Genomic DNA, 27,033 nt, shown 5'->3' with positions numbered 1-27,033 from the left:
GGCGCGAGCGGGCGCTGTGAGAAAAGTCGCGAGTGCTCGCAGTGCGCAGGCGCCGGTGATGGTTGCGCATGCGCTGTTCCCGCCTGCCGTGAGCCCTGGCTCCCTCCGGCGCTCCGTACGATGCCGCCCCTCGCCCCACGGCGGGGTCAGGGCGCGGGCGGCCATCTTGTGGCGGCGGCCCCGGCGGGTTGTTGTCGGTGAGGCCGCGCCGCGCCCCCTCCGCGGGCGGAGCAGCCCCGGCCCCATGTCCTCCTTCTCGGAGTCGGCGCTGGAGAAGAAGCTGTCGGAGCTGAGCAACTCCCAGCAGAGCGTGCAGACGCTCTCGCTGTGGCTCATCCACCACCGCAAGCACGCGGGGCCCATCGTCGCCGTGTGGCACCGGGAGCTCCGCAAAGGTGCGCGGGGGGTTTGTCCGGCGGGGGCCGCTCCGGCAGCCCCTGTCCCTAGAGGGTACCGGGGCCACCCGCGGAGCTGCCGGTGAGCTGCCGGTGAGCTGCCGGTTCCTCCTTGTGGAGCAGCGGGAGAAGTTGGTGCCCCGGGAGTTTATGGGAGCCTGAGCGCTGTTTCCCTGCTGTTGTTGTTTACTAAACTTTGGGGGGGATACCACGTGTGAGAGGTGTATTCCGGTGATACAGGCGGCGTTTTTGGGAAGGCAGAGAAGGGACGCACAGCCAAGTGTGGCTTGAGAGGGGGAGGATGCTCAGCTCTGGGCGGCAGTTTGGGTGTAGAACAAGAGATGTACGAATTACGTCCCCCTGGGTGTGCTCAGGGGAACTTGGAAGTGCTCTGGTTGTTTGGCTCCGTTTTTAAATTCTGGGTTTGGATTCGTACAACTCACCCATTATAGAATTAGTGAGAGACGATAAGCAAAAAAAAAGTAGTTGTACAAGTCTGTAAAACTCCTCGATGCTCTTATCCAGGAACAGTTTGCGCTTGTTTGTCTTGCAGATTAACTAAAGGTAATTTCCCACATGGCTTCATCCTGAAGTCAAGGGAGACTATCAGTGTCTAGTCGAAGGTGTTCCTGCCGATGGCAGGGGGTACGAACGAGGTGATCTTTAAGGTCCCTTCCAGCCCAAACCATTCCAGGATTCTGTGTGGATGCTCTGTCCCCAGGTGCAGCTCTGAAAGCAGCCAGTGTCACCATTCCCACTGCGGGCACCAGCACTGTGAGCCCCTCGGAGCAGCTGGGATATCTCCTATGTGTTTGCTAGCTTTTGCCATTTATAGTTTATTTATGAGTTTTTGGAAGATCTGGGTTTGCCCTGTTGTGGAAATGAGCCCCTTTGTTTTCTGCCTTCTGTGTGTTCGTGGTTGTTTTGCTCTGGGGAGCAGAAAACCCCCCTGATTCTGGCCATATTGAAGTAGAAACTGGTGGTGTCAAAATAGGAAAAGTTAAGGTGTATGGAAGAAATTTGATGTTAGGAACATTGTTTGGAAAATTTTTGAGTCTCTGCAATAGCTTTCTCCTACAGTTTCACTCAGTTCTGAGTTACATGGTTTTATTCAAGTATTTTTCCTGAAGTTAATTAATATACCCCCCCCCCAATTGTTTTAGTAATTTGCTGGTGGGTTAGAACAGCTTGTTTTAATAGTGTTTAAAATTTATTGGTTTTTTAGTGTTGAGGTGTCACTGTGCACAAAAAGCATTAAACTCATGTTTGTTTTATGAATTAATTAAAAAAGAGCAGAAGTGAGGACATTGAGAACTACTTGACTTGAAAGCCCCTGATTTGCTTTGGTAACATGGAAATGCTTTGACCTTTGTCTTTAGACTGCAAAGCTATAAACAATTTTGAAAGCCCTGTTAATGTTCCAGGTGAAAGAAGTGAAAAATAAATGCAAACGCTGCTTTTTTATTTTTTCCCCTTTCTTCTTTTCTTTTTTTTCCCCCTTTCTCAGCAAAATCGAGTAGGAAACTTACTTTCCTATATTTAGCAAACGATGTCATCCAGAACAGTAAGAGGAAAGGTCCTGAATTTACCAGGGAATTTGAATCTGTTCTTGTGGATGCATTTTCTCACGTTGCCAGGTATGTTACTGTATTTCTTCAGCTTTCCTCTCTAGGAATTTTCATTCTTGTTATTCAAAGCTTAATTCAATTGGATTTTGTTGGTTTTTAAGTCTAGAGGGTGCTTGTACCCTCTCTGTAGTAGGGATTGGATCCTGACTGCTTTTTGCTTAGGGACTGTTCAGTGTAAATGGGCAACTTTGTGTGAGAACCAGCCCTTCACAGCTTCACGTGTTTGTTCTCTGTGTGCAGCTCCTGTGGACTTTATTTCAATTGTTACCTAAAGATCTGGCAGATCTGTTTATGGGCACAGGAATTGAACAGTTGGGTACGTTTATTAAAGGCACATAATGAATGGCTCTGCCCCATTGTCAAGAGAATTTAAAAGAGCTGATGTTTTGGGTCACTGGATTCTCACCAGCTTCCTGGTTTGAGCAGTTTCTTTGTGTGTTGCTTGATCTATCAGTAATATCCTTGCTGGAGGAAGGAGGAATTTCGTACATAAAAGGGAAGAAGTGATGCAGCCACCACCTTATCAAAGATGTGCTGTTGTTTAGTTAAGGCTGTCTCTAAATGGCATAATAATTCCTGTTATCTCAGCTAAACAACATTAATGCTCTGGGTGCTTGTTGTCTGTTCTGGAGGGCTGTCTGACTGTCAGTGCACACTCTGAGTGCATTTAAGTGCCTAATGATCCAATCAACCTGCTTTTAATTGGGATGTTATTGACTGAAATAACTGTTTAAAGTTAATACTCTGAGTTGTAAACTTGTCAGCTTCAGGGCGTTTTATAAACTCTTATTGGAAATTCTGAATGATAGCAAGTTTCTTATTTTACAGCTTTTCCTGCCCTTACTCTGAGGTGGGAATGTGAGGCACTTCCAGGCAATCTTTAGGTCAAATAAAGGGGAAAATTGGCTACAAGTGTGTTTTGTCTCAGACAATATGAGCAAGATTCTCTCCAAATGTTCACATATTGTAATGGGTGCAGCTGCCAGTTTGGAAGATGCTCTCTGAAAACATAAGGAGTGTTGATCAGCTGAACGATAATGATTTCCCATATCTTTGAACAGAGAAGCAGACGAGGGCTGCAAGAAGCCCTTGGAACGATTGCTGAACATCTGGCAGGAGAGGAGTGTGTATGGCAGCGAGTTCATACAGCAGCTCAAACTGTCTATGGAAGACTCCAACAGCCCCCAAACAAAAGGTAAATGCATATTGCTGGTCATGCGTGTTTTGTTTTTAAATTGGTGCATGTTTCACTGGAAATACTGCGAGGAGTTCAGCTCTGGGCTTGTTTAGTTGAGTTGTTGCCAGAGCTGTTTATGGAGATTCTTCAGGACTGTGTTGAGAAGTCTGATTTTCGTTAAACCCATGGTTCTGGTTTGCAGGTGGGCTGTCTTGTGCCTTGTGGCTGGCAGTGAGCTTAACTGGACATGATGTCTGGTGCTGCTCATGCAGGCAGAATGCTCCAGGGCTGCCTTTTGGGGTGATGGCAAGTCAGTCATGCAGGCAACTGTTGTGTCCATCTCTAGTCAAGTGTCCCACTCTGCGTCTCTGAGACTGCTCAGCTGGGTTATTAGAACGTCTTATTCACTACTGTTAGTGCTTTCATCCTCATATTAATTGTTTTGTTTTCCATAGTTACTGTATTTTATTACGATGCAGTAAAGAGTTTTGAATAATTGAAACCTGGAATATATGCCCAGAAGCTTGTCTGGTCTCTTTTTTTTCTTGCACCAGCTGATGTCATTTGGGGAAAACTCTTAACTTTGCATCATTTAATATCACTGGGCCATCACAGGTATAACCCTATTACTGCATGAGACATGAGAAATTGAGCATAAGCTTGTATTTACTGTGCTTTGATTTACTGCTTTGGCAGATCTTGCCTCTTCTATGGCACTTGCAGGTGTTTTAGTGCTCCAGTGAAAAGAGGGGAGCAGTGGGATGCCTAAACTGTGGAAGGTGAGGGTCATTAAAAATCAAGAGTGTTCTGGTTAAGGGAATATTTGTCCGCCTTGCAGCTGAAGGGAGTAGATTCTCCATTCCTGGAAGTGTTCAAGTCCAGGTTGTATGGGACCCTGAGCAAGCTGGTCTTGTGGCAGGTGTCCCTGCCCATGGCAGGGGAGTTGGAATGAGATGGCCTTCAAGATCCCTTCCACTAAGCCATTCTATGATTCTATGAAGTGTTGGTGTCTTTGAATGAGCTGGAATGACATTGCTGCTCTGGTCATATTTTTTTCTATTCCCCACAGAGGTGCAATGGTGTGAGAGAGTTGGTTTGCTCATTAGTAAAGGGCTCTTGTGCCATTCTTAGGTGGTGAAAACAAGGTCTGAATGAGTTGGTATTTAATGTAGAATTAATATGAAGATGTCAGCATAAATGAGACCTGTATGTGAAGACGTCTCTGGCTGTAGCTTTGTGTTTTTTCACACAGTGCTTTGGGCAGAACTGCTGGATGGGTGCTTTAGCAGCTCACACCAGAGCCCTTCCACCTGCCCTTGATTGAGGTATAACTTTTGGAAGGTGACTTTTGTAATTTTTTTCCCCAAATGTTGTGAACTAACTGCCCTGATCAAAGGGGTTGTCCCATCTGTATGGAGGCAGAGGGGAGTCTGTGCTTTGAGGGGTGAAGGTGAACAGTCTCTTCATGAACTGGCTCCTATTGGTGTTCCTCTTGTCTGGGTGCAATGAGTGAGGCACCTGTGTGTCATCAAAGGCCAGAATTTACACTCCTGATAATCCTGACCCAATTAACTGAGGATTTGAAACTGTTAATTTAATATACCTGGGTTAAGTGTTTCACAAGTGTTTAACTTTGAATCTAAAGGCATTGGCAGTTGATACCATGTGTTATTTCCTGGCCAGTTGGCAATCAGCTGTTGCTTAGTGTCCTTTCCTTTTGGCTGATGGTATCAACCACTTCTGCTGCTATTGTCTTCTCAACTTAAAAACGTTTGTACAAAATGAGGCTTCCTACGAGTAACAGACCTTGATCTGTGGGAAGCAGAGTGAAGGAGTACAAACCCTTCAAGAACTGCTGTGTGCACAACTTCCCTTGGCAAGAAACTTAGTTTTTGTCTGGGTAATTAGAGATATTAATGTAGTATATTTTATTTGAAGGGAAGTTCAGGCCTTTTCATGAGTGTGAATGTTGCTGCCTTGTCAATTCATGGTCAAAAAGAAATTGAGATTTTTAAGGTAAAAAAAATAGAAAAATTCAGCAGAGTTATCCTGTGAGTTTTCTCCTTGTTTTGACTGGTGTGTGTGCAAATTAGCTTCTTGATGGTAAGGGCTAGTTTCACCTGGGGGTTTTATGTATTTCTGAGATAAATTGGTGTTGGAGTTTCTGGTGGGTTACTGTATTCCATTTTCAAACAGGTGAACATAATCAAGATGGATATTAAGGTGTCCTGGTTTACAGATAGAACAGTTGTTGTAAATGTGGAAAACCGTAGTCCAGTGCTCCTCCAAACCCGTTCTGGCTTTCTGGGTTTGAGGGTACCCACGGTAGACACAGCTGAGAAATAGGCAATGTCAGTGTCTGTAGATTGGTGCAAGCTGTGCTGTTAAAATGTTGGTGCTCCTTAAGAGCACCTGGTGCTGTTGATAACACCTGCTGCTGTGAAAACAACTATTCTTTTCTTCAGCCCAAGGTATGGCAACAGGTCAGTGCAGGTAGTTCTCTGTTATCCTTCCTACTGCAGTGTCTTAAATTCGGGCTGGTGGGTGCTTCTCTCTGAGCAGGATGGCTCTGCTTGTCTTGAGAGCACCACTTAGAGTTGTGAGACTTGCCAAAGTGCAGCGGAGTCCTGTGTCAGTGAGGAAATATGTCTTTAAAGCTCATCAGTGAGTGCTTCAATGGTACAGTTTTTCTTGTTTTGTGAGTAGCAAGGCCTTGGGTAATGCACAGCAATTCAGTTGTCTGCACATGCTGAGTTCCTGCTGTGGAGCAGAGCTGATTTCCTCTCAGAGAGGCAGAGGGGTAAGAGAACTAGCCCTTACTAAGCTTTGTATTCCCTGGTTTGACTGCTCAGTGGTGCAGCTGACTACCAGATTTTAGTCTTCCGAATTCCTTAAGGAGATATGCATATGTATGGAAATGAGCTTTTGAATATTGATATATTGTTTTATCTCTAAATATATTCGTTAAGCTTGCATTTGATTTCTTATTAATCTCATTTTGAGTAGAATGTTTCTTTTCACAAGCAATAGGGAAGAGAAAAACCACCCATTTCTCTCAAAGACTGGAAAAACTAGGTCTTAAAGGTTTGATGTGAAACCCTTCAGGCAATACAACCGATATAGCTGATGTGTTTTCTTTTTGTTGCCTTTGTAATAGGCAGTTGAAGAAGGTCCTTGAGTGTGCTGTGATGTAGGAGTGTGTCACTCTTAACACAGAACTGAGCTGCTTCCCAACTGCTCTCATTGTGTTTATGTTGCAAATTCTGGCACAGAAAGTCAGACCTGTATTATAATATGGAGAAGAACAGAGAGGAGAGCAGGCAGGGAGGCTTCTGAGGGTAACTGAAATAAAAACACCTGGATGCAGGACTAGGTATAGTTTTGGAGCAGCTCAGCTCCAGTTATGCTCACCCTCGGAGAGGCTGCCAACAAAAGAGATTGTTATTTATTGTAATATTGTAATGAGAACTTCAGCAACCACAAGTAATCTACCCCCAAAGAGAGAAGGGGTTGGAGGGCGTGCTGGATCATTAGAAGCCTGTTTACCTCTGAAAACAGGTATCAAGATCTGAGAACAAAAAAGTGAGCACCTGAGATGAGAAGATCCCTCAAGGTGGCCAGCTGACAGGAAAAGCTCATAGCTGTCAGCAAGGCCTTTGGCACTGTAACCTTCCTCAAGCCACTGGAGATGGTTTGAAGCATAAAAGTTGCTGCAGAAATACTTTCGCAGGTCTATGTGGACTCTGCAACAGCAAGGTAACAACAGCCTGGAGTGTCACTGCAAGGCTGTTAGGAGAGCAGTTGTCTGTTGTTTTTGAGAAATGGGGAGTGGTTTGCCCTTTGGATGCTTTTTGGGAGTAGTTCAGTTTCTGAGCTGTGAAGAGCACAGCAAAGCAGGAGAGCTGACTTCATTGGGGTTTCTCTGTCTTCTTTATGTCCATGTTGAGGTGGGATCTTGATTTTTGTGGAAGAAGCTGTCTGTATTCTACAAGGATATCTTGATTCTTTTGGTTATGCATTACATTCTGATGAGTTCTGGATGCTCTCAGTGCTTGTTTTCCCCTTCTCTGGCTGGATTTGACACACTTTTCTGCTAGTGTAGACTGTGATGGTTAAATTACTCCTGGCTGGCATATTTTGTAAGTTACCCAAGCAAGGTGTGTTATAATCTGTGCTGTGCTTCTGTTCTCTTTCAGGCATCCTTTTGTTCCATATGCTCTTGGGCTTGCAAAGAAGCATAGGGGTTTCTTCTATTTTGATGAAATTGAGAGTGTTTCTAGGATTCTCCAGTGACTGGTGCTTAGGTTTGCAGGTCCTCGGCACTACATATTCCAGACTGGTTCCAGTCAGAATCACTTGGCCTTGTTCAGATGGAATATTCAATGAATTCTGAATCCTCTGTGTCAGAGTGGTGAGCAAGTGTAATGCTGTGTCTTGTGGTAGACCAGTTGGCAACACAGCAGGAATAACTCTTCAGCAATTTGAATCCCAGCTCTCATTTTAATTTTCACTTGTGTGATCGCTGTGGTCATGCAGTCTTCTGTTGGTTGGCTCATGTTTATCCTCTGTTGGTTAATTACTTTATGATAAGTACATACAAGTGATAAATACTGATGGCCCGTTGTGTTGGGCTGGGTAATTTTAAATGCTCTCCTTGGCCACTGTATCATCTGCTCATCTCCTGTTCAGCCCAACTCATGTTTTTTGCAGACCTCAGTGGACAGCAGCTCTTTTCCTTGTTGATCTGGTGCCTCACTGACTTGTCAGTGAGATTGTCAAGCACTCATGTCAGTTGAATACATACAATAATTAAACTGTCCTTTTCCTAGCCTAGGTAGCTTTGTTCTAGCAAACATCAACAATTCCTTTGGTTTAGGGTAATTTTCTGTGCTGCTTTGCCTTCCGTTGAGTGACTCTGACAGACGTACTTGTGTCTGCCTTGGGAAGGTCGTTCAGCTCTTCCTGCAACAAGCAGAATGTAACAGCTCCTCTGATTTCTCTCCATTAGAATGAAGTTTTTCATATGTCCCACCTGACAAGGCAGGCAAAACTCTGCATTTAAGGACAGACCTTTCTGTTTGAAAATCTGGTTTTGTTTTAAATTGAATGGGACAGTCTGGTTTTGTTTTAAATTGAGTGATCTTGGATTTTCCTGTGAATCCAAGTATATACAGAGTCTGTTCTTGAACTCCATGATTATCTTGGCAAGACTTGATTCCATTGAATAGATGTTCTTAAGACTGTCCAAAGATTTCTTACAAATTACCCTGGGTCTTATTATTTTTGGTGGCAAGTCTGAAAAATGATCTACCTTTTTTTGAAGGTTCTGTGGCTGGATCAAAGGCTTCATTAAGACTTCTGACTCATTTAAATAAACTGTCTCTTCCCTTTCAAGCTAATGTTTGCCATGCTGAGGTTTATTTAACCAATGCTGTCTTGGTTTATGACATCCCTGTTTCTGCAGTGTTGCAGGTTACCTCCTTGGAGATCATTTCATGCTCTGCCCATTGTTGTTGTTCCTGTCACATCTTGGAGTTGTAGTTTCACAGAGCTGTCCTGAAGCCCTTATTTTGTTAAAGAGAGGAAGGTTGAATAAGCAGCAATTACTTTGTTGGTTGTGAGACCACAGTGAGCAGATAGTTGATGCAGAAAGATAACCTGAAATTCTTCTGTCCTTGTGTACCTTCACATCAGTGCTTCATTTCTACTGGTAGAAATCCTCACCTGTATGCTCAGTGCTAGCCAGAGTATCTGAGCAGGGTTGACATCTGTCATTTATTGACAAATAGCACATTTATTTGCCTTTCCTACTTTCATTGTAGGAGACACAAACATGTATGAAGTGCACACTGCTCGTGTATCCTCAGGCTGGCATGTACAGAGAGCCATGTGGGGACAAAATCAACCTTTTGTTACTGTTTTGCATTTGAGTGTTTGGAATATGATGCCAACATTAAAGTCCAGCTGTGGTCGTCCCCTAGAGGGCTTAATCATCAGAGTATCCATCTGGTGTAATTCTTTGAAGTAGAGATAGTTAAGGTGGGCAGATCTGGCATCCAAATGAATTGTTTCTATCTCCAGTTGCAGAGGAGAAGAAGTCTCTTAAGCGAACTTTCCAGCAAATACAAGAGGAGGAGGATGACGATTACCCTGGGAGCTACTCACCCCAAGACCCCAGTGCTGGGCCACTGCTGGTATGTTGGATGGGTTGAGCGTGGGAGGAGCTCTGGAAGCCACGTGGCCACCTCCTCTGTGTCACGGCCGCCTCCCCTGTGTCACAGCCACAAGGTGGAGCTGACAACAAGTGAAATGGGTTTAGTGGTGAGATGCAGTTTGGGGTTGAGAAGTCCACGTGAAATGCGACAGATTCCTTTTTCATGCTGCAATAGTGTGTCACTTCTGAGCAATTCCAGAGGTATTCCAAGGTAGTCTAATCCAAGGTCTGAGTAGTGCAGCCAGGAAAGAATCTCAAAGGACTGCTAGAAGACCAGGCCTATTTTAAATTCTTTTTAAGATCAGTGTGTAACCTCTAGAAGCTGTGACACGGTTAATACACAGTTTTCTTTTGTAGGCCATCTCTTGCCATAAGTTATTAAAAAGCACAACATCTGCTATGTTTGTATGGAACTGGTAGGAAAACCAGTACTGGAGACTTTAGAGGCTCCATGTTACTGGTGTGGAAATAGTTGGAGTGAAATAGAAAATCACTGTGGCCATTTGAGGCTACAAAATGAACATATGTTAACCCAGAGTCTATTTGAAGAGGATAAAAAATTACACCATCCATCTGGTAAACTGTAAACATTAAAAAATAAAAATAAATAACAGTTGTCAAGGAAATAAGTGAAAATCTTGTTGTTTTTTTTACCCCCAGATGCCTTGCAGCTTATGGTTTCTCTTGATTATAAACATTGTTACTGTTGGAAATAATTTGCAGTTTGCAAGGAAGTAGTAAATATAAATGGACCTTTGTTTTTCAGATTAAGAAAATATTTATTTAAAGTTTATGTTTTCATTAGTTTTCAAACTATTGAACTGTGGTTTAAAAATCAGTGATTGTGTTTATGGGCTTCATGTTCTGTTTCAAAAACCTCCTGTACTGTTTTTTAAAACAAAAAAGCAACACTTTGTTCTTCCTGTTCAGGGAGTTTCTCTGTTTAAAGTTTTTTGAGCAAGGAGGAAATATAACATGTCAGGGATGGTCCTCCTAGAGCCGTCCTCATCCATGTCCTTTTAAAGTTTGGATGCCTTTTGAGTGAATTAATTCAAACTGACATGTCTTTCCTCAGTGCTCTAAAGCCAGCTGAGAGATGGGCTGAGGGGACACCAGTTGCAGAAAGCTTTGTGCTTGCAGGGAGCTGGGTGATGACAGCCATGGCTTTGCAAAATCAGGACATTATAAAGTTTGCCTTATAGGAAGAGCATCATTGGAGTTTATGGTCAGTAACAAATTGCAGAATTCTAAACCTTGTCATGATGGAAATCATGTTTTGTTTGGACTGATGGAAATTCGGTGTTGGGTATTTTTGCTCTGTCAGAATGCAGCTTTGGAACAGAACAAAAAGGTGCCTGTACACTCCAGGGAGGCGAAGAGACGGTCAGGGATGCTTGGGTGGAAGATTCAGTCCCAGCTGGAGGCAGCACACAGGGCTGGTAGTTCTCTCAGACTAGTGTGGTCATGTCCTTCTCAGCTATGTCTCAAGTGGTCACTTCTCTTAATTGGACTGAGAAGTTTCCCACTGCAGAGTCTTACAAAGGATGACCCTGCTGTAATTATGCAGGAGGAACTAAACACTGGGATAGTGTAACTCAGTGAATGCTCCCTGTGTTCGGTTTAAAAATTACTTGAAGAAAATATTCCCCAAATGGTGCCTTTCCAGAGGTGGGTGAGCTCCTCTGCAGTGGCCACATCCCTGGGAAATGGATGTGATTAAGGTTACCTGGTTTTACTGTTGGCTTACTTCTTGTAGACTGAGGATTTGATCAAAGCCCTACAAGACTTGGAAAACGCAGCGTCAGGAGATGCAACAGTGCGGCAAAAAATTGCTTCCCTGCCTCAGGAAGTTCAAGATGTTTCATTACTGGAGAAAATTACAGGTATGAGACTGGAAGATGAATGAATGTGGGTCCAAAGAATAACTTAGAAATCAAAGTGTGGGGTTTTTTTTTTTTAATAATCCCAATGTATCGTGGAGTGAATTCCTGCTTTTGTGTCCTTGCTTTGTAGTTCTGGGGTAATTAACAGATAGCAATCCTGTGAAGTAATACTGAAGATTAAACTTATATAGCTGCTTCCATTTTTTTGGCTTGGACTGAGGCTTTTGTACTTTGAGAGCATCAGCAGCATTTTGCAAGAATATAAAGGAAATTGGGTCAGAGTTCTCAAGTGGATGTGTTTGCTTTTGAACACCTCAGCTGTTAAGATGTCCTGAAGTTTTATCAGACTGTGCTGAGTACACACAGAGTTCTTGATTGCTATATTTTTGAGTTCTGCCAGACTGCTGAGTACACACATACTCCTTGATTGCTGTAGGAAAAGCAAATTGCTACCCCCATTAATCTGTCAGTCTTTGTTTGAATTAACTTTTGCAATTGCATTTGAAAAGTAATTTTAGAATAGAAGCATTTAGAAGTTGAACTGATTTGACTCTTGATCCTGGAGGTAGTTTTAATTTAGAACTCATTATGAACTATCACTTATTCGGTTCTTTATAATCTTACAGTGTCCAGCTGGACTATGTGCAGTTCCTAGGTTTGTGTCAATGCATTTGAAATTACTCATATATAAGAGGAATTAACAAGTGCACACTGTGATTAAATGTAGAAACCAATTGATTTGTTTACCTGAGGATACTTCCAACCTGTTGATAGAGGCTTACTATTCATAGATTTATATCCCCCCTTTCACTGACATCTCTTCAAGGATTAAATGCAGTCAGTTATGTCAGTGTCTAAAATACAGCCCACAAAGGGTGTATGTCCTATTTCCTCTATACCCCTGTGATAACAGCCCTTATTTTCCTGTCAAGCCAGAAGTGTATTTACGAACAAGATGTTACTGTGCCTGCGGCTCATGAATTGCAGCCCTTCTGTCATCAACTGGAAGTTTTAAACTTTGTCCTCTAAATCACCCAACCCTTTGCATGCAGACAAAGAGGCTGCGGAGCGCCTGTCGAAGACAGTGGACGAGGCGTGTCTGCTGCTGGCCGAGTACAACGGGCGGCTGGCGGCCGAGCTGGAGGACCGGCGCCAGCTGGCGCGGATGCTCATCGAGTACACCCAGAACCAGAAGGATGTGCTCACGGAGAAGGAGAAGAAGCTGGAGGTGAGTGCCTGTTACCGGGGCTGGCAAAACAGTTGGCTCACCAAATGCTACCCCTGGACTCCTAATCTGTGGGTTTCTCCTGAGGGAGATGACTCTAGGTGTTGTCTTTACACGATTCCAGGTGTTACCTTTACGTTTGGTTCTAGGTTATCTAGGTTCTGCTTGTCTTTACACTTGGAGTAAAACGGGTAAGAAAGCGGTGTCATATCTGAAGAGTGCAGATCTATTCTGATGTTCAGTCTAGATGTTTCCATGCACCTGGAAGGCCCAGAGCTCTATACTTCTTAAAGAAAAATAGTCTTACCTAACACGTAGCCTATTTTGGTATGACATCCCCCTTTTCAAAGAATCAACCTTCCTTTTGCCATAATTGGCTGGGTTTTTCTATATTGCTTGGTTTTTTGTTTCTTTTCCTGATGGTTAGGTGTTCTTCCTCTGCCTCCTGAGCCCCTGCTTGATTAGGGGAAGCAGTTTAAGCCAGATCTTCTGCTCTCCATCCTTTAACAGCCACTTAGCCACAGTTTCTGTGGTGGAGTGTAAATGGGACTGGTAGTGAAAGACAGTAACTTGTGTTTCCTGTGCAGCTCCTTCGAACAGGGAGGGCAGGACCCTGAAGCAACCTGGGGCTGAGCTGAGCCCCCTTGCTCGAGGTTTTGCAGCCAGCTGTTCACAGCTGTTTATCCGAAATGTGCCTTCTCCCTGGAAGTTCTTTCGGCAGCACGTTGTGGCACTAGCGAGGAGTTTAATTAATGGCTGTGGTTGTATGTCACTCTGCCATCTGCTAAACTGCCCCTTGGCGGCACATTAAGGGTTTCTCTGCACCGAGGTGCTGGTGATGAGCAGCTGCTGTGAGGTGGGGTGGGAGGGGATGTGGAGGACAAAATCTCCTGGAAGGAGACTGTGCTGCAGCAATTGCAGTCTCTGTTTACTCTTATGGCAAACCTCGTACTTTGACAGCTCGGCAACATTGTTCTCAGATAAATTAATTTTGAGTGTTTTCTTTGCAGTGTGTTTATGTTGGAGTTTCTCAGTGTCTTGTGACTGAATTTCTTCAAACATAGCATCAGTCTTATGAGTGAGTCAGAAAAAACATTTTCAGACATGGACACAGATGATGCCATGAAACCAAATCTTGTTTGGCAACTGATTTATTTTCTGTGGAAGTCTTGGGTCAGGTTTTGGGGTTTTTCCTTGCTTAAAGAAGGACACCTATGTGTATGTCAAAAAATACATAAATGACAGCCATACTGCTGTTTGCTTTTAAGAAAGGCAGTAAATAGGTAGCAAAATGCTGCACAATAATGTTTTAAAAGGCCCAGAACAATTCATAATTTTTGAGTCAGTTTGAGACTGTGAAACTGAGAAATCCATAATGACAACATGAAATTAAAATTTTTAATGCATTAGCTGAAATGTTGTGACAATCATGGAGGTTTTTTGTTTGGAAAATATCCTTGTGATAAGGAATGTTACTTCAAAATTGTAACTCTGGCGGAGGCAGAAATGTAATCCTGAAGATTAAGTGTTTTGCTGGCTGAGCTGCTTTGTTAATGGTAGTAATCCTGCTGATGGCAATGGGACAGGCTGCGTGCTCACTGTCAGGTATAAACACAGTTCTTCATTACATTAGAAAATAAAGAATGATCTTATTTAAATATTAGGATCTTATTAAATACCTATTTAGGTTGGCGTCTTTGTCATTCTGCCAGACAAGGTGGCCTCAGTGCTGTAGCAGTCTAAACAGAGTTGCAGGAAATGCCACTCCAACAGTGAACATGAGGCACAATTGATATTCGTGTCAGCTCTCAAACCTCAGTGAGGGATGTTGCCTGATTACAGCGTTCCATTGTTCTGCCCTTGTAGAGGGTTAATAAACAGTGGAAGATGCTGGTTACAGATAAGGCGGCCCGATCTGCTTATCAGTTTTGTGTGAGTCTTTGATGTTCTCACAGTATTGATAAGCCTGGATTTTTCTTTGTAGTGCTAATAAGCATTTTACTAGAAGGATCTGAAACTTGTAGCAATCAGGCAAGGTCTGAAATGAGAAAATGAGTTAAAACAATCTAATTTTACATATCTACTCATTGTAGGCTTTGCTCTCTTGAGGTATCTTTTCCGGAATCTTTGGTCTTATGAGTTTTTCCTCTTGTACTGTAAGTTTCCTGACTTAGATGAGAGGGTGTGTTTGGATAGAAGATGGATTGTTTGCCTCACCATCCTCATCTGGCCAAAGCTGTTGGTTGGGGAGAGGGGCTTCTGGCAGTAATAAGTCAGGGCTATATTTTAAGAGATGGAAATACCTAATTTGGAAATTACTCTGGATTTTTTTAGTATTTTATTTGCTTGCAAAGTCTTTCACTGTGATAGCAATGAAAGTAGCTAATGTGTGTCTTTTTGAAAAGAAGCTTTTGTGGTCTAAAGACCTGCAGTTGTTTACTAATCCTGTTAATGCTGTCCCTCATGAAACAGCAAATTGTCAAAACATACATAAACTCAGTGTGTTTGTGTCTTGTGGGCTAATGCTCTGCATGTCAAACCCCTGTGACAAAGCTCTTGTCATCAGTTGCAGTAAGGCTGTTTAACTGAGGGACACTGCTGAGGAAGGTGGCTTTGGAAAGGAATTACACATCAGCATGCATACAGCTGGCATGAGTGAGGATTGAAACAGTGAGGGGCAAAGAAGCACTGGTGATTTGAAGGGAGAAAGCTGGCACAGAGCCTGAAGATCATAACATATGGTCAGACTCTGGTTTTAGGGTAGCAATGGAAAAAAAATCAAAGTGTAATAATTAGGATTCCATTATCCTGGGAGTGGTATTGTGGTGTTTTCATTGTAGTCTAAGAGCACTTAAGGAGGTAGATTTTCTTTAATTCTATCAGTCAGTAAAATCAGCTGGCCCCAAACTGATACTAAATAGCCTAGAACAAGGCATATCTTTTCGAAGGTAGGTATTCCTCAGTTTAACTTCCTGAAAGGTATGGGGGATACTGTCATTCAACATCTGAACACTGAATTTCTTTTGAAATGGTGCTTCATCTTGCTCAGCAATTGTGAGCTTGATACTGCAGCTGCTGTTTGATCTTCCATGGCTGGGATAGATCAGAGGTGGCCTGGACATTCACAATAGCAGATGACAGGAAATAAAATCCACTTTCAAATGGGCGTAGAACCAGGAACTGTTGTTTCTATAAGAATGAGATGAGGTGTCCTTGTATCTCACATTAGTATTGAACTTCCAATGGAAGTTTCCTGATTTGTGTTATTTTTGGCCATTGCTGCCCCATTACGATTACAGAGCGCAATCAGCTGGGGAGGTTTTTTGTCCTCCAGCACCTGAGCCTGCAGAACTTCAAGGAGAATTGTTTTTTGAAGTCAGAGCACTCTTCTGGAATGCATGGCAGGCAAGGAGAAAAAAAACAGGGAATTAGTTAGTGTAAAACTGAAATGTAGTGGGGAGAACATCCTGTGCTGGTGTACCAGGCAGCTGTAAAATGAAGTCAGATAAATAAATGAGACCGGAAGAACCAAGGAAAGGTAGTGCAAGGAAATGGCAAATTGTGTAGAAGCTTCATGGGTACCTGAAATAACTACTGACCATAGAAAACCTGGAGTGAGTGGAGGGAGAGTTACTTTTAATCTGATGGGGAGAAGAGGCAGAAAAAATAGAGAAAAGATTGTGCATTCAGAATCTTTGGTTTGATTTGCAGCTGGTGAAGGCATTTCTTCCACGTACCTTCTGTAGCTGTGTTGGTGAAAGGTGGCATGAGGAACATGCTGCAGCATAGGCAGGACATGTATGTAGGGCAGTGTGTATGGAGGGGGTGTATGCACTCAAGTAAGTGTGTGCTTACATGTCTGCAGCTATAAATCTAAAGAACATACTGTATTTTAGATCCAGTTTAGGGGAAATGTTCTGACTCTTGGCTGTAGCTGAAAAATTGTCACTTAGAGTCCTGCTGAGAGCTCTGGGGGTTTTTAGATGTTTGTGGGTTTTAATATTCATGGCTTCAAGGCACCTTTAATAAGGTGTTAATGCCGTGCCCACACAAATTTGCAAACCCTCTTTGATAATGCATCTCTGAGGGATGAAGTGCATTCTCGCTTGAGATTTTCTGGACTGCCCAGCACTAGACATTTTCTTGAAATACAATTTAGTTCAGTGGGTTAATAGGCAATTTATTGCTGTGGCGCTTCCACTGCCTGGGTCTCTGTAGCGTGTCACTGTTGGCACGGCTTTGTGGCTGCTGCTTACCTCAGACAGGAATTCTTGGGTTGTGTGGTATATTCATTTCAGTGGTTTAGACAGTGAAACAGGAGATGAAGTTTTAGGGTTCCTGCCAGGAAACAAAATTGTCAGTATTTTACATGCGTGAAGTAGCAGGAGCAGCTGTGGGAACCAGAGTGGGGTCAGGTCTGCGACCCAGGCAGGGAGATCCTGAACTGGAGCACCTGGACACAGTGCCAGACCTGGGTCTGTAGGACCAAGCTGGTGACTGCCAGGTGTGAGCCATTGGTGCCTCTGGATGTGGGACAAGAGCACAGGCTGCTGTTCAGGGATGTGATGAGCTGACAACCACAGGGAATGTGGGTCTGTCGGGCCATGTATGGCTCGAGGCAACAGCTGTGTTTCTTTGTGTGATGCAAAGTTCCTTCACTTTGTAGGTCCTTGTAGGTATTTATAACTATAGTAGTGCTATAATTATAGCAGAATAATACTAAACAATAAAAGCAAATAGAAATCTTACAGTGTTAACATACAATGTTTTTATGCATTTTACTGAAGTGAATGAGTGTATGACCACGCTCTTGCTTAGCTATAAAAGCATTAAGATATTTGGAGAGGTGAATATGTAGCTGTTGGCTTGTGCCCTAGATGTTGATTTTTGTCGTGAACATCAAATGCACCCCCCTCAATGTTTATTTCTGGAAGGGTATTTGGCAAATGAAATGAGGATTTGTGTCCATCATACAGTGGCAGCAGCCCGGGCTTTTTCTGAGAGCTTTTGAACTTTGCAGAGGTTGAGGCATTCCCAGCTGCTGGAGAAATGCTTTGTGGAGGTCTCTACTGCTGCCTTTCCTGTTGTCCTAAGCAAAGAGGAGAGCAAGGAAATGAGTTACAGTTTGAGGGTGTGTAATTCTGCCAAGAGCAGAAACACCATCTCTGCTGAAGTGTGATGAACGATGCTGCAGAAGAAAGAAGCCTTGTCAAATTTAAAAGAGCAAGACTGAACAAATTTAAGGTCTGAAAATGAGCTGAAGACTCTATAAGGAAATGCATCATTCAAGCTCTGATTCCTGGACTGCATCTTTCTGATAAAAACCTCAGATTTGCTGGTTTAGTGCTGTCACAGAATGAGGAAACCTGGCTTCACCCTGGCATTTAGTCTCACTTTGCTGTTGAGGTGGTCCTGATGCAATGAACTTGTGGAATGGCGGAAGTTTTTCTTCCTGTTCTTTTTCTAGTGACTATGTTTTAGTAGTACTTTACATAGGTTAAGTGGCAAGGAACAGAAGCTAAGGAATACCTAATCAGCCTGCTGCAGTACTGTGGTATGTCTAATGTTTTTAAATAGAGGTTTTACCTGAACATATAATCACATGGCTGTCAGACCTTTCATTTCACAATGTACTCTGCAAATTTCTGCTGAGCCTCTGATGCATTTTCCCCCTGACTTGTGGTCTTTTGCTTTCCTACAAGCTGGCTCAAGCTGCGACATATCAAAACTGCGCCTGACCAGCTGCTCTTCCTATTCACTTTCCAAATTCTCATTAATGCTTAGCTAGATGTTTTTTCAGTAGATGCAATTGCTGTGATGACTTACAGCATGTTCCTGCTCGACCCTGAGCAGGAGAGGACGTGTCCAGTGCGCACTCTGAGCCAAAATAGATGAAATCTGTGCTGTGGAACGTGACAAGGTGAACCAGGCCACGCAGCAGTGCTCAGGATGAATTTCCTGTCATGTTGATTACAGTCAGTTCTGTAATGTTCAAGCAAGGCTGCTTTGGAATGAAACACTCTGTCAGATTCATTCAGTGGTGGTTAATTCTGATTTTGCATTTGTTTCAAGGACTGAGTATCTAATTCTCTTGGCCACTGAGGATGTAGAACGCCACGCACTGAAAGGGAATGTTGATTAGCAAGAGCATCCATGTGGCACAGTGCCAGTTTTTTGTGTATCATCCTGAAACTCCTGCTTACAGCAGAAATCTCGTTATTTTGTCTAAAAAAGCAAATAGCATCCAAATACTATTAATCTTAATATAAGCCTACTGAGCAGTGAGGCAATTAGCTCAACACAGAGTACAAACAAAGGCCTCAGAAAGCAGCAGCTTCTTTTAACTGCACTTTTTGTTCTTCAGTTTTATGGAATGGAAGGACCTTGTGGAAAAATCTGCAAGGTGCAGTTTCCAAGCACGTCATGGGCTACATGAAGAACATGGTTTCCCATAAAACCTGCTTTCCAGAGTCCCATGTTGCAGAATATGTCCAGAACTTGTGGAAAAAGCGAAGCCCTCAAGCTGGAAGGGGGTTCCATGTCTCTGCTGCTGTGTTTTCTTGAGGGGAGCAGCCAGCATTGCCTGTCCCAGCTCTGGCTCATGGTCTCTCCACTCCTTGACAGCTCTGCCAGGAGTCAGCACAGCATGTCAGGCCCAGAGGGATGGAGAGGGTTAAGCATGGAGCAGACAGTTTTCTATCATGCTGTGGTGTGTATCCAATCTGTCCAGCAAGTATTCGTCTATTCTAGGAAATCTTGGTTTCTGTGTTACTCCCTTAGTTTCCATTCCTGAATTTAGCGATGTTTTTCTGAGCCAGTTTTTAATGGTTTGGGGGCTGTTGCTGCCTTTTCCTTGTGAGAATTTTTTCTCTCTTATTTTTTCAGTTTGTTTTTTAACAGGTAGGATTTAGGCCTTTGGTGTTGACTAGATAATGCTTGCATTTACTTATTAGTAAGGTGGAATTACTTAGAATTGGAAGGAATATGGTTCTCACGGTGACTTGATTTTTATTTTTTGTCATCATATGCATACAAAAGTCTCTCTTCAAATTGGGAGCATATTCCTGATAACTCAGTGTTCTGTGTAGCTGTCAGTGTAGAGTATCCCTGAAAATAAGGACATGCTAAGAGCAGTATTTTCCTAAACACTTGAAGCTGTTAATTGTGAATCTGGAAGCAGGTTGGTGCTGTTAATATGCAGAGGAATTGTTCCTAAGTCTGTGTGTTTGCCAACAGCAGTGTGGTTTGGACACATCTTGGTGGTACTTCATTTGTCAGTGTGTTTTACGAGAACTGGACTGTCAGGCAAGGCATTGGCAAGATTCTCCCTCCCCTTAGTAGCTCCTTTGGGGAAGGAATGTTGTTTGCATCTAATGTAAGTGTAATGGTCACGCAAATCATCTTCAGCTCAAAAGCCATCACATTCCAGTCCTGACTGTCCATGAGAAGTGGTGGATCCTGGTAGCCCTGTCAGTTTTGCCCTGAAAATGGCAGGACATGAGTCTTTCCATGGAGGTTTTACCTGTTTTTACATAATTGTTTTATGTGGATCCATAAACCCGTAATTGTTTTGTGTGGATCTTGGCAATTCAAGCCATATTTGAGGTATTTTCTTGGCTTATGCCTGGAATTTTCAACTTCTTTTCATCTTCACTGCCCATTTATCAGATCTGGAGGATTTGCTAGCTGCCTTGCCCTTTTTTTTTTTTTTTGTTCCTGTCTTTAGCAGGAATTACTACAGAAAAAAGAAACACCTGCTGATACTCACTCTTGACAGTTTGGCATTCTTGAGGAGGAAGCACTGCCTGTTCTTTCCTGGCTCGATATCCATCACTCCCTGACAATGGCCTGAATTATGGATTTTAAAATATTTTTTAAGATTGTCTTCTGTGGTTCTTCAAGTCCAGCCTCTTCCACCTTCCCTCTGCCAGCATTTGGAGTACAGCAGCACGATAGATGTTCCTGCTGTCTCTGCTGTGTGTGCAGGAGCTGGTGTGCTGCTGTCTCCTGCCTCCAGCACTGGGGATGTGCCAGGCCTGAGCTGAGCACTCTGGACTCTGCCCCTCCCTTTCCCCAGGGTTGGCTCCCATGTTCTTTTGGAGAAGAATCCCAGGTGTCAGAATGCTGTGCCTCCATGGCATCCCTCTTTATCTGCTGCTGTTCTCTATTAATGCTAAAGAATCTGGGGTGTTTGTTTTCGTTCTGTCTTCATCTCGTGACTTTCTCGTCTTGTTTCCCTCTTTAAGAATTCCCCAAAGAGTGTGACTAGAGATGTGGGTGCATTCTTATTTTGGTCCTGATTCTCTGTCTTTCATTAAAACAAGACAACTCCTCACAAAATTAATGTGTGCACCTTGAGGTGTTTTTTTTTTTTTTTTCTGTTACTGTTCTCTAGGCATGAGAACAGCACCCTGCAGTTCATGGAGCTGGGAGGGCTTTGTTTGGACTTGTATATTTCACTGTGTATCCTGTGTATGTTAACGGAAGTATTTGGTTATATTTACTCACTGGGCCTCATAAAGGATTTAAGTTTGAAATAGGCTGTTAAAAGACATTCCTACTTGGTGCTGGCAGGAAATTCATGGGATACACTTACATAGCCGTTGCAGGGGTATCGGGAGTTGTTGCAATTGACAGCTGCTCTCACTGTTCTAATTCAAAATAATGAAACACAGAGAGTGTAAACTCCTTGCTTGTAACCCCACAGGAACTGCTGTGCTTTGATGTTTGGAGAAGGTGAAGAGAATTTCCATCACTGAGAAGGTTAGAAAGTCTGGATTAAAGTTGTAAACTCTTCAGAAAGATGTTTTGATTAAACATGTGCCTAGTTTCATTTGATCTTCAGAGATATAAACTTCTGTTCTCTTTGCCAAATAATTAAGAAATGAAAAGTAAATTGATATTCTAGCTGGCTGTGTGGCAGTCTGTTCTGTGTATGGTGTTTTCCTTAAGCTTATTGTTTCCTGCATTCTGAAGGTGCCATGAAAAGTAGGCCACATGTAGTTGAGTAAAGGCTGGCACATTCCAAAAGAAATTATGTCCTACTGGAGTTTTATTCCTTCTGTTGCTGTCTTCTGTGACTGTTACATGAATGTATAGAATCACAAAACTTTGAAAATTACAGAAACAGTCTTTAATTATCTTCTGTATTGGATAACTTGGATGTATGTTGGGCTCCTCTTAAGTGGCCTCTCAACAGAAATTGACCAAGGTACAGTTCTTTCTTCCATTTTCAGGGTCCAAACTCCTCCTCTCTCTCCTTGTTATGAACACAAGTCACTGGTGTCTCTTGAGACCTGGGGGAATTTCTGCACATGGTTAGGGATTTCTTACTGCACTTCTGCTACTCAATCCAGACCTCATTAGTGGAAAAACCACTTGCAAGTTTCCTTTTCAGAGATTTTTAACTTGCTCTTTTTTTCCATCTGTAATAAAATCCTGAAGATTTTAGTGTCTGTATCCAGTGTGGATGTGCCTTTCCCTGGTTTACATTCAGTGATCCTACACGTGTTTCCATGGTGTCCCTGCCATGCCAGTCTCATGGCACAGCTGCTGGGATTGTAATGTGAGCTCATAAAGGAGGCCCTGTTTGGCAACCAAAACTTGGGTTTGATTTAATGAGTTGAAAGGGAAAATTGGGTTAATTAAGTGTTCAAAATTGATCAAGTTTGAAAGCAGTGAGCATTTTGGCAGCATAGTAATACCTGTCGTGTGCCTCAGCCTGTGGCTTCTGGCAGTGGAGGGGTGTCAGAGGAACACTCTGGCAGCAGCTGGGAGTCAGTATTTGGGGAAGAACACAAGGATAAAGCAACTCTGCAGTGACACTTCTCTCAAATGCTCTATCAGCCCCCGGTGTGGGCTGGTTTGGGGACATGTTACATGTAAAATTAGTAAGGCAGGGCAGGGTTATTAATTTAGGGATGCCAGAGCCTATGGGCAGGCTGTGAATTTGGGGCAGATGGCAGGGTCTGCAGTCGTGCCAGCAGTTGCTCAGGGTACCAGGGCCTGGCCACCTTCTGTGAGTCCTCACCTGGAAGATACTCCTGGCTTAACTAACAGCACTGTTAATTAACCTGTGCTTAATCTGTGTTCTCTTGTCTCTTTCCCTCAGGAATATAAACAGAAGCTTGCTCGGGTAACCCAAGTGCGCAAGGAGCTGAAATCCCACATCCAGAGCCTTCCAGACCTGTCACTGCTGCCCAATGTCACAGGAGGTCTGGCACCTCTGCCATCTGCTGGGGACCTGTTTTCAACAGACTAGAACAAACCCTGTGCCCCAGTTTTCATTATTACCAGCAGAAGTAAGAAGACTCTGGTGTTGGCTGGAAGTCCAGTCTTCCAAGATCTGCAGTAGGAAGGAACTTGCAGACCCTGCTTTGAACCTCTTGGCTGCTCGTACTCACCCTCTCTGTGTACACTGGCTCACGTGAGGGGAGGAAGAGGAGTGAGTTTTGTGAGCTCTAAAGGGAGTGGGGGTGGTCCGTTTAGGCAAACTTCTCTCATCTTTTCCCATACTCTTTAGTTGCTGTTTGCTCTTAGCACTTGTTACCCCCACAAAGATCACAAATCATGTACACACATACCTGGGAAGCTTCCAGAGGAAGATTGACCATGCAGCATCTTCCCTCTGTACAAATATTGTATTATTTCTGAATAAGACTCATCTGTTTTAGTTGGGTTTCTGGGCCCCATCTCTGGGAGCAGTGGAGTGGCTCGTGGGCCTCGTAGGGATGTGTGTGCATGCGAGTCCTGTGCCACGGCAGCGTCAGGGGAAGACATCTGCTCAGCAATGGTACAGGGAAAGGTTTTCCTAAACCTGCAGTTCCTCATACTGATGTGAAGGTAGTTCCCATTTGGCATGGATGTAAATTGAAGTCACAGGCAATAAAAAAAAGCAGCTTTTCTTTGTGAATTAGAGGTAGACTCATAAGTTACACTGTGCTGAGCAAAGCAGAACTGGATGTTACCTAAGTGGGAGTGGAAGTAAATTTTGTTCTAGCTACCTTAGATTTATACCACATTTTTCCTCTTCATTATATGAAACTAGGTGGTGATGGAAGCTTTGATTTAATGACCTGAGAGGCTGGAAATGTGTATGACAGCTGCTGGTGTCCCTGTGACAGGCACTGTTAGGTCTGCTCTCAGGATGGTTACATTGAAAATACAATGATGTAAACTCTCTCCATAGCTTTAGTGAAGTTGTCTGATGCGCAGAAGTTAAATGTGGTATAAATATTTATTTATATAGAAAATAGACCCATATATATGCATATATCCTGTATGCACATGTACCCTGTCCATGCATGTAGATATTAGAAGGATGTACTTAATTTTGTGTCACAGATTGTGAGTTGATTTTTATAATCAGGAAAAGTGTAAAAAACAAAAAAGGTAAATTTAAAAAGCTCTTAATTCCATTATGTTGCTGGCTAGTGTTTTAGCTGCCAGGGGTGTAGTTACATTTCAGTTTGTGTGTTAGGTGTGACAAGCTGGACTCTGGTCACTGAACCATTCCAATCTGGATACAGTTCTGTTTAAATTTAGCACTTCTCACTATAGAACAGGTTCTGTTTCTGGAGACACTTGATCTGGTAACACAGGTTTTGTAACACAGAGGCTGCAGTGAGCTGAGATGCTCTCTCTGTGCCTCCCTGTGGTCTTGAGCTGGTGTCAGAGCCAGGAGAAGAAAATGCAGGAATGCAAAGCTCATTCTGCTCCACATTAATTTATTTTGCAGGCTGTTCTGTAGCCCGGTCAGCATTCAGTTACAGCAAACAACAACACAGCATCTTTTGATCATTCAGTTGTTCAGAAGCTCACATCCTTTTCCTACTGACACTTCCTTTTGTCCTTTTTTAATGCTCCTTGCACCCTCACTGCCCAGCCAACAAATGTTTTTTTTCTCTTTAGTTTACAGGAATTTTTCCAGTGGCAGAACTGTCCGTTCCTTGAGTCACTTTGACTGTGCAGCCTTTTATGGTCCACACTTTAGATTAAGCACTGTACATTCTCTCTGCTTTTGCCAAAAATGAAAAACAAACAAACAACAAAAAAAAAACCCACCAAACTTCAAGAACCCAAACCAAAAGACTCTTTTCCATCATGATTCAGCTCACAGAGTTACCCCGTGGCTGTTTAAACCAAGTTACTTTGAGCAGTGATTGAATGTGTATCCATTATAGGACAAAACCTGTCAAAAACTGATGTAGACAAATGTGTTGGCATCTCACGTTTGTGTTTTGGGCAGATCTGTGAGAAAGTTGTCTTTTTTTTTTATTATTTTTTAATTGAAATGTTTTGATTTTTTTTTTTCCGAATACATGTGTGTGTTTTATTTTGCTTAATTTAAATGAAGTCTTGTGGTTTTTAATTTTATTTGTTTTACTTTTTGGGCAAAGGGCATCTGGTGAACTGGGTGAGATTTTCTGAAGGTTAAACAGATTTCCCCACAGTGTGTCTTTTTTAACAAAAGCTTAAATCTGTATATTAATTGACTTAGGAATTAATTTAGACATATAGGCTGCCATTTGACAGCAGTATATTCTGAAATGTCTCATAGATATCTATTTTTGAATAAAGAGGGTGTCATTGAACAGTAGTGTCCTTGCTTCTTTCCTCAGTGCTCCAGCACCCTGAGGGTTTTGTTTGGGTTTTTTACCCCTCTGAAGCCCAGGCAGTGACTTGGGGAGATCCTTGTGTCAGTTTTTTATGCAGAGTGGAAATGTGGGATTTCTGTAGGATGTGTCAGTTGTTACTCTGGGAAAAAAACAAATAAAAGCCAAACCTGGAATGGGAGGAAGGTGCCTCCCTGCATGTGCAGCAGGAGTTGCTGTTCGAGCAGGGTCAGTGTGATTGAAGCCTCTGAGCTTGGGGGTCTTCACGTTGCCCTGGGAGTTAATTCTGGAGGTTTTGGGGGGACTTCGGAGTTCTTCAATTAACCAGTCTGCGACAGCCTCTGTGGGCAAACAGTGATTGTTTCATATGCCTTGGAGAGTATCTGCAAAGCGGATTATGTTTTATACTGATTTACAAATCCTCCCTTAAAGGCAAGATTATATTTAGCACTGCTTTCACAAAGCCATGCGGAGGTTGGGCTGTGTTGTGGGAGCAGGAGGGAGCTGGTGTGGTTCCTCCCCATGAAAACCACCTTTGTGTGGTGTTGCAGGAACTAAGGTGAGGTTTTCAAAGACAAATGTGACAAGGTACTGGCTGTCCTTCCTTGCCTTTGCAAATCAGGTTTTTGTTGTTTTTTTAAGAGCTGGAACAAACGCCTCTAAAAATATTTGACTGTTAGGCATCTGTCTTTGCAGTTCAGTACTTCAGTGCACTGGTGTGCATGCCCTACTGTGTAACCACGGAATGGTGGCTTATGCACCTGTACAAGGTGAGGGACTCGCTCCTGACTAACTGGCAGGTCAGTCTGTGAGATCCCAGGTTGTCATGGTGATGAGGAAGGGCTGGCAGAGCCTTGGGGTGCTGGAGGCTTCTTGTGGGCAGAGGGTGGGTAGTTGTGCTGCCAACGTTTTGACCCAGGGCAGGCTGCTGTGGACTTTGTCTGGTTACTTGGGCCAAGTTTTGATACATTCCTGGTCAGTTCCAAACTTTATGTATATTTATCTAGGATTAGATGGAAAAGGTGTAAGCTGTCCCTAATGCTCTGAAAAAAAAATGACCTGGTAAAACACTTGGATGAAACGTCACAGCAGACTTGGTGCCAGTCTGTTGGAGTGAGGCCAGGACATGTATTTGCCACTGATTTTGCTGGCTTTAGGGGTGTGCCACAGGCATCCTTTGCCTCTGTCTCACCTGCTAGAAGGCAACAGTAGGTAGGAAACACGTTCTTTTTTTGTATTTTCATTAGTGGCTTCATGTAATGATGTTTAGGAAGAAGTTTAATGAAGGCCAAGGGCTGTGTGCTGGAGCAGATGGAATCGTGGTCATGCTGGTCATGTACAGGTTTTGAGGCAAAACTCAGGAAACCCTGTGACCAGCCAGCATGGGAGGAGGATGGATAAGGAAAATGAACATTTTGGGAACAGAAATGTCTCCTGGGTGCAGAGCAGCCTCAGGGACCAGTGTTCTACAGCCCATCGAGGTTGGATTCTGGGCAGGGGTTGCAAATCTGTGTCCCAGTGTTTTCCCTTGGCACAAAGATGTGATGGGTTGCAGCTTGGCTGATGCATGGTGGCCAAGCATGCTGCTGACAGAGCAAAGCTGTGTGACTACTGATAGTAAATCATAAGCAGATTTAGGGTCTTGTCACCTCTTTCCTGGAAGAGGCAAGTCTTGTTCTGTCTTTCTGGGAAAGGACAAGGCTTGTTCTGGGAAGGGACAAGCAGCTGATGGGTCAGCACATCCCTCTGCTGCCAGTGCCCAGCTGATCAGTCCTTACTGGTTTGTGTGTGTGAGGGGCTGGACAGGGACCTCACGGGATGGACAGGGGTGCTCTCCTGGGAAGCTGCATCAGGGGCCTGGCAGGCACAGAGAGGCTGTTGGAGTTATCCACGGGAT

The 27,033-nt window shown here is 43.4% G+C and overlaps 1 protein-coding gene across 2 annotated transcripts; it reads left to right on the top strand.

The window, feature by feature from the left end:
• Window positions 1–125: 125 nt before the first annotated feature.
• RPRD1B (regulation of nuclear pre-mRNA domain containing 1B) lies at window positions 126–25,115 on the top strand. 2 transcript variants are annotated; one of them, XM_042048632.1, is made up of 8 exons: window positions 126–395; window positions 1,903–2,032; window positions 3,085–3,218; window positions 9,282–9,394; window positions 11,171–11,297; window positions 12,350–12,525; window positions 21,230–21,285; window positions 22,634–25,115. In XM_042048632.1, the coding sequence occupies exons 1-7, from the start codon at window positions 245–247 to the stop codon at window positions 21,260–21,262; spliced, it is 864 nt and encodes a 287-aa protein (XP_041904566.1). In that variant the 5' UTR covers window positions 126–244; the 3' UTR covers window positions 21,263–21,285; window positions 22,634–25,115. The 2 variants fall into 2 exon arrangements, with proteins under 2 accessions (XP_041904566.1, XP_041904556.1); XM_042048622.1 differs by lacking the exon at window positions 21,230–21,285 and having other exon boundaries at window positions 128–395.
• Window positions 25,116–27,033: the final 1,918 nt, after the last annotated feature.

Source organism: Corvus kubaryi, unplaced genomic scaffold (genome assembly GCF_017639235.1).
Source record: "Corvus kubaryi isolate FWS band 111438036 unplaced genomic scaffold, C.kubaryi_AGA036_p1.0 134, whole genome shotgun sequence".
NCBI classification, from domain to species: Eukaryota; Metazoa; Chordata; class Aves; order Passeriformes; family Corvidae; genus Corvus; species Corvus kubaryi.
Note: the sequence above shows the minus strand (reverse complement) of the source record. Positions and strands in the feature narration are given on the sequence as shown.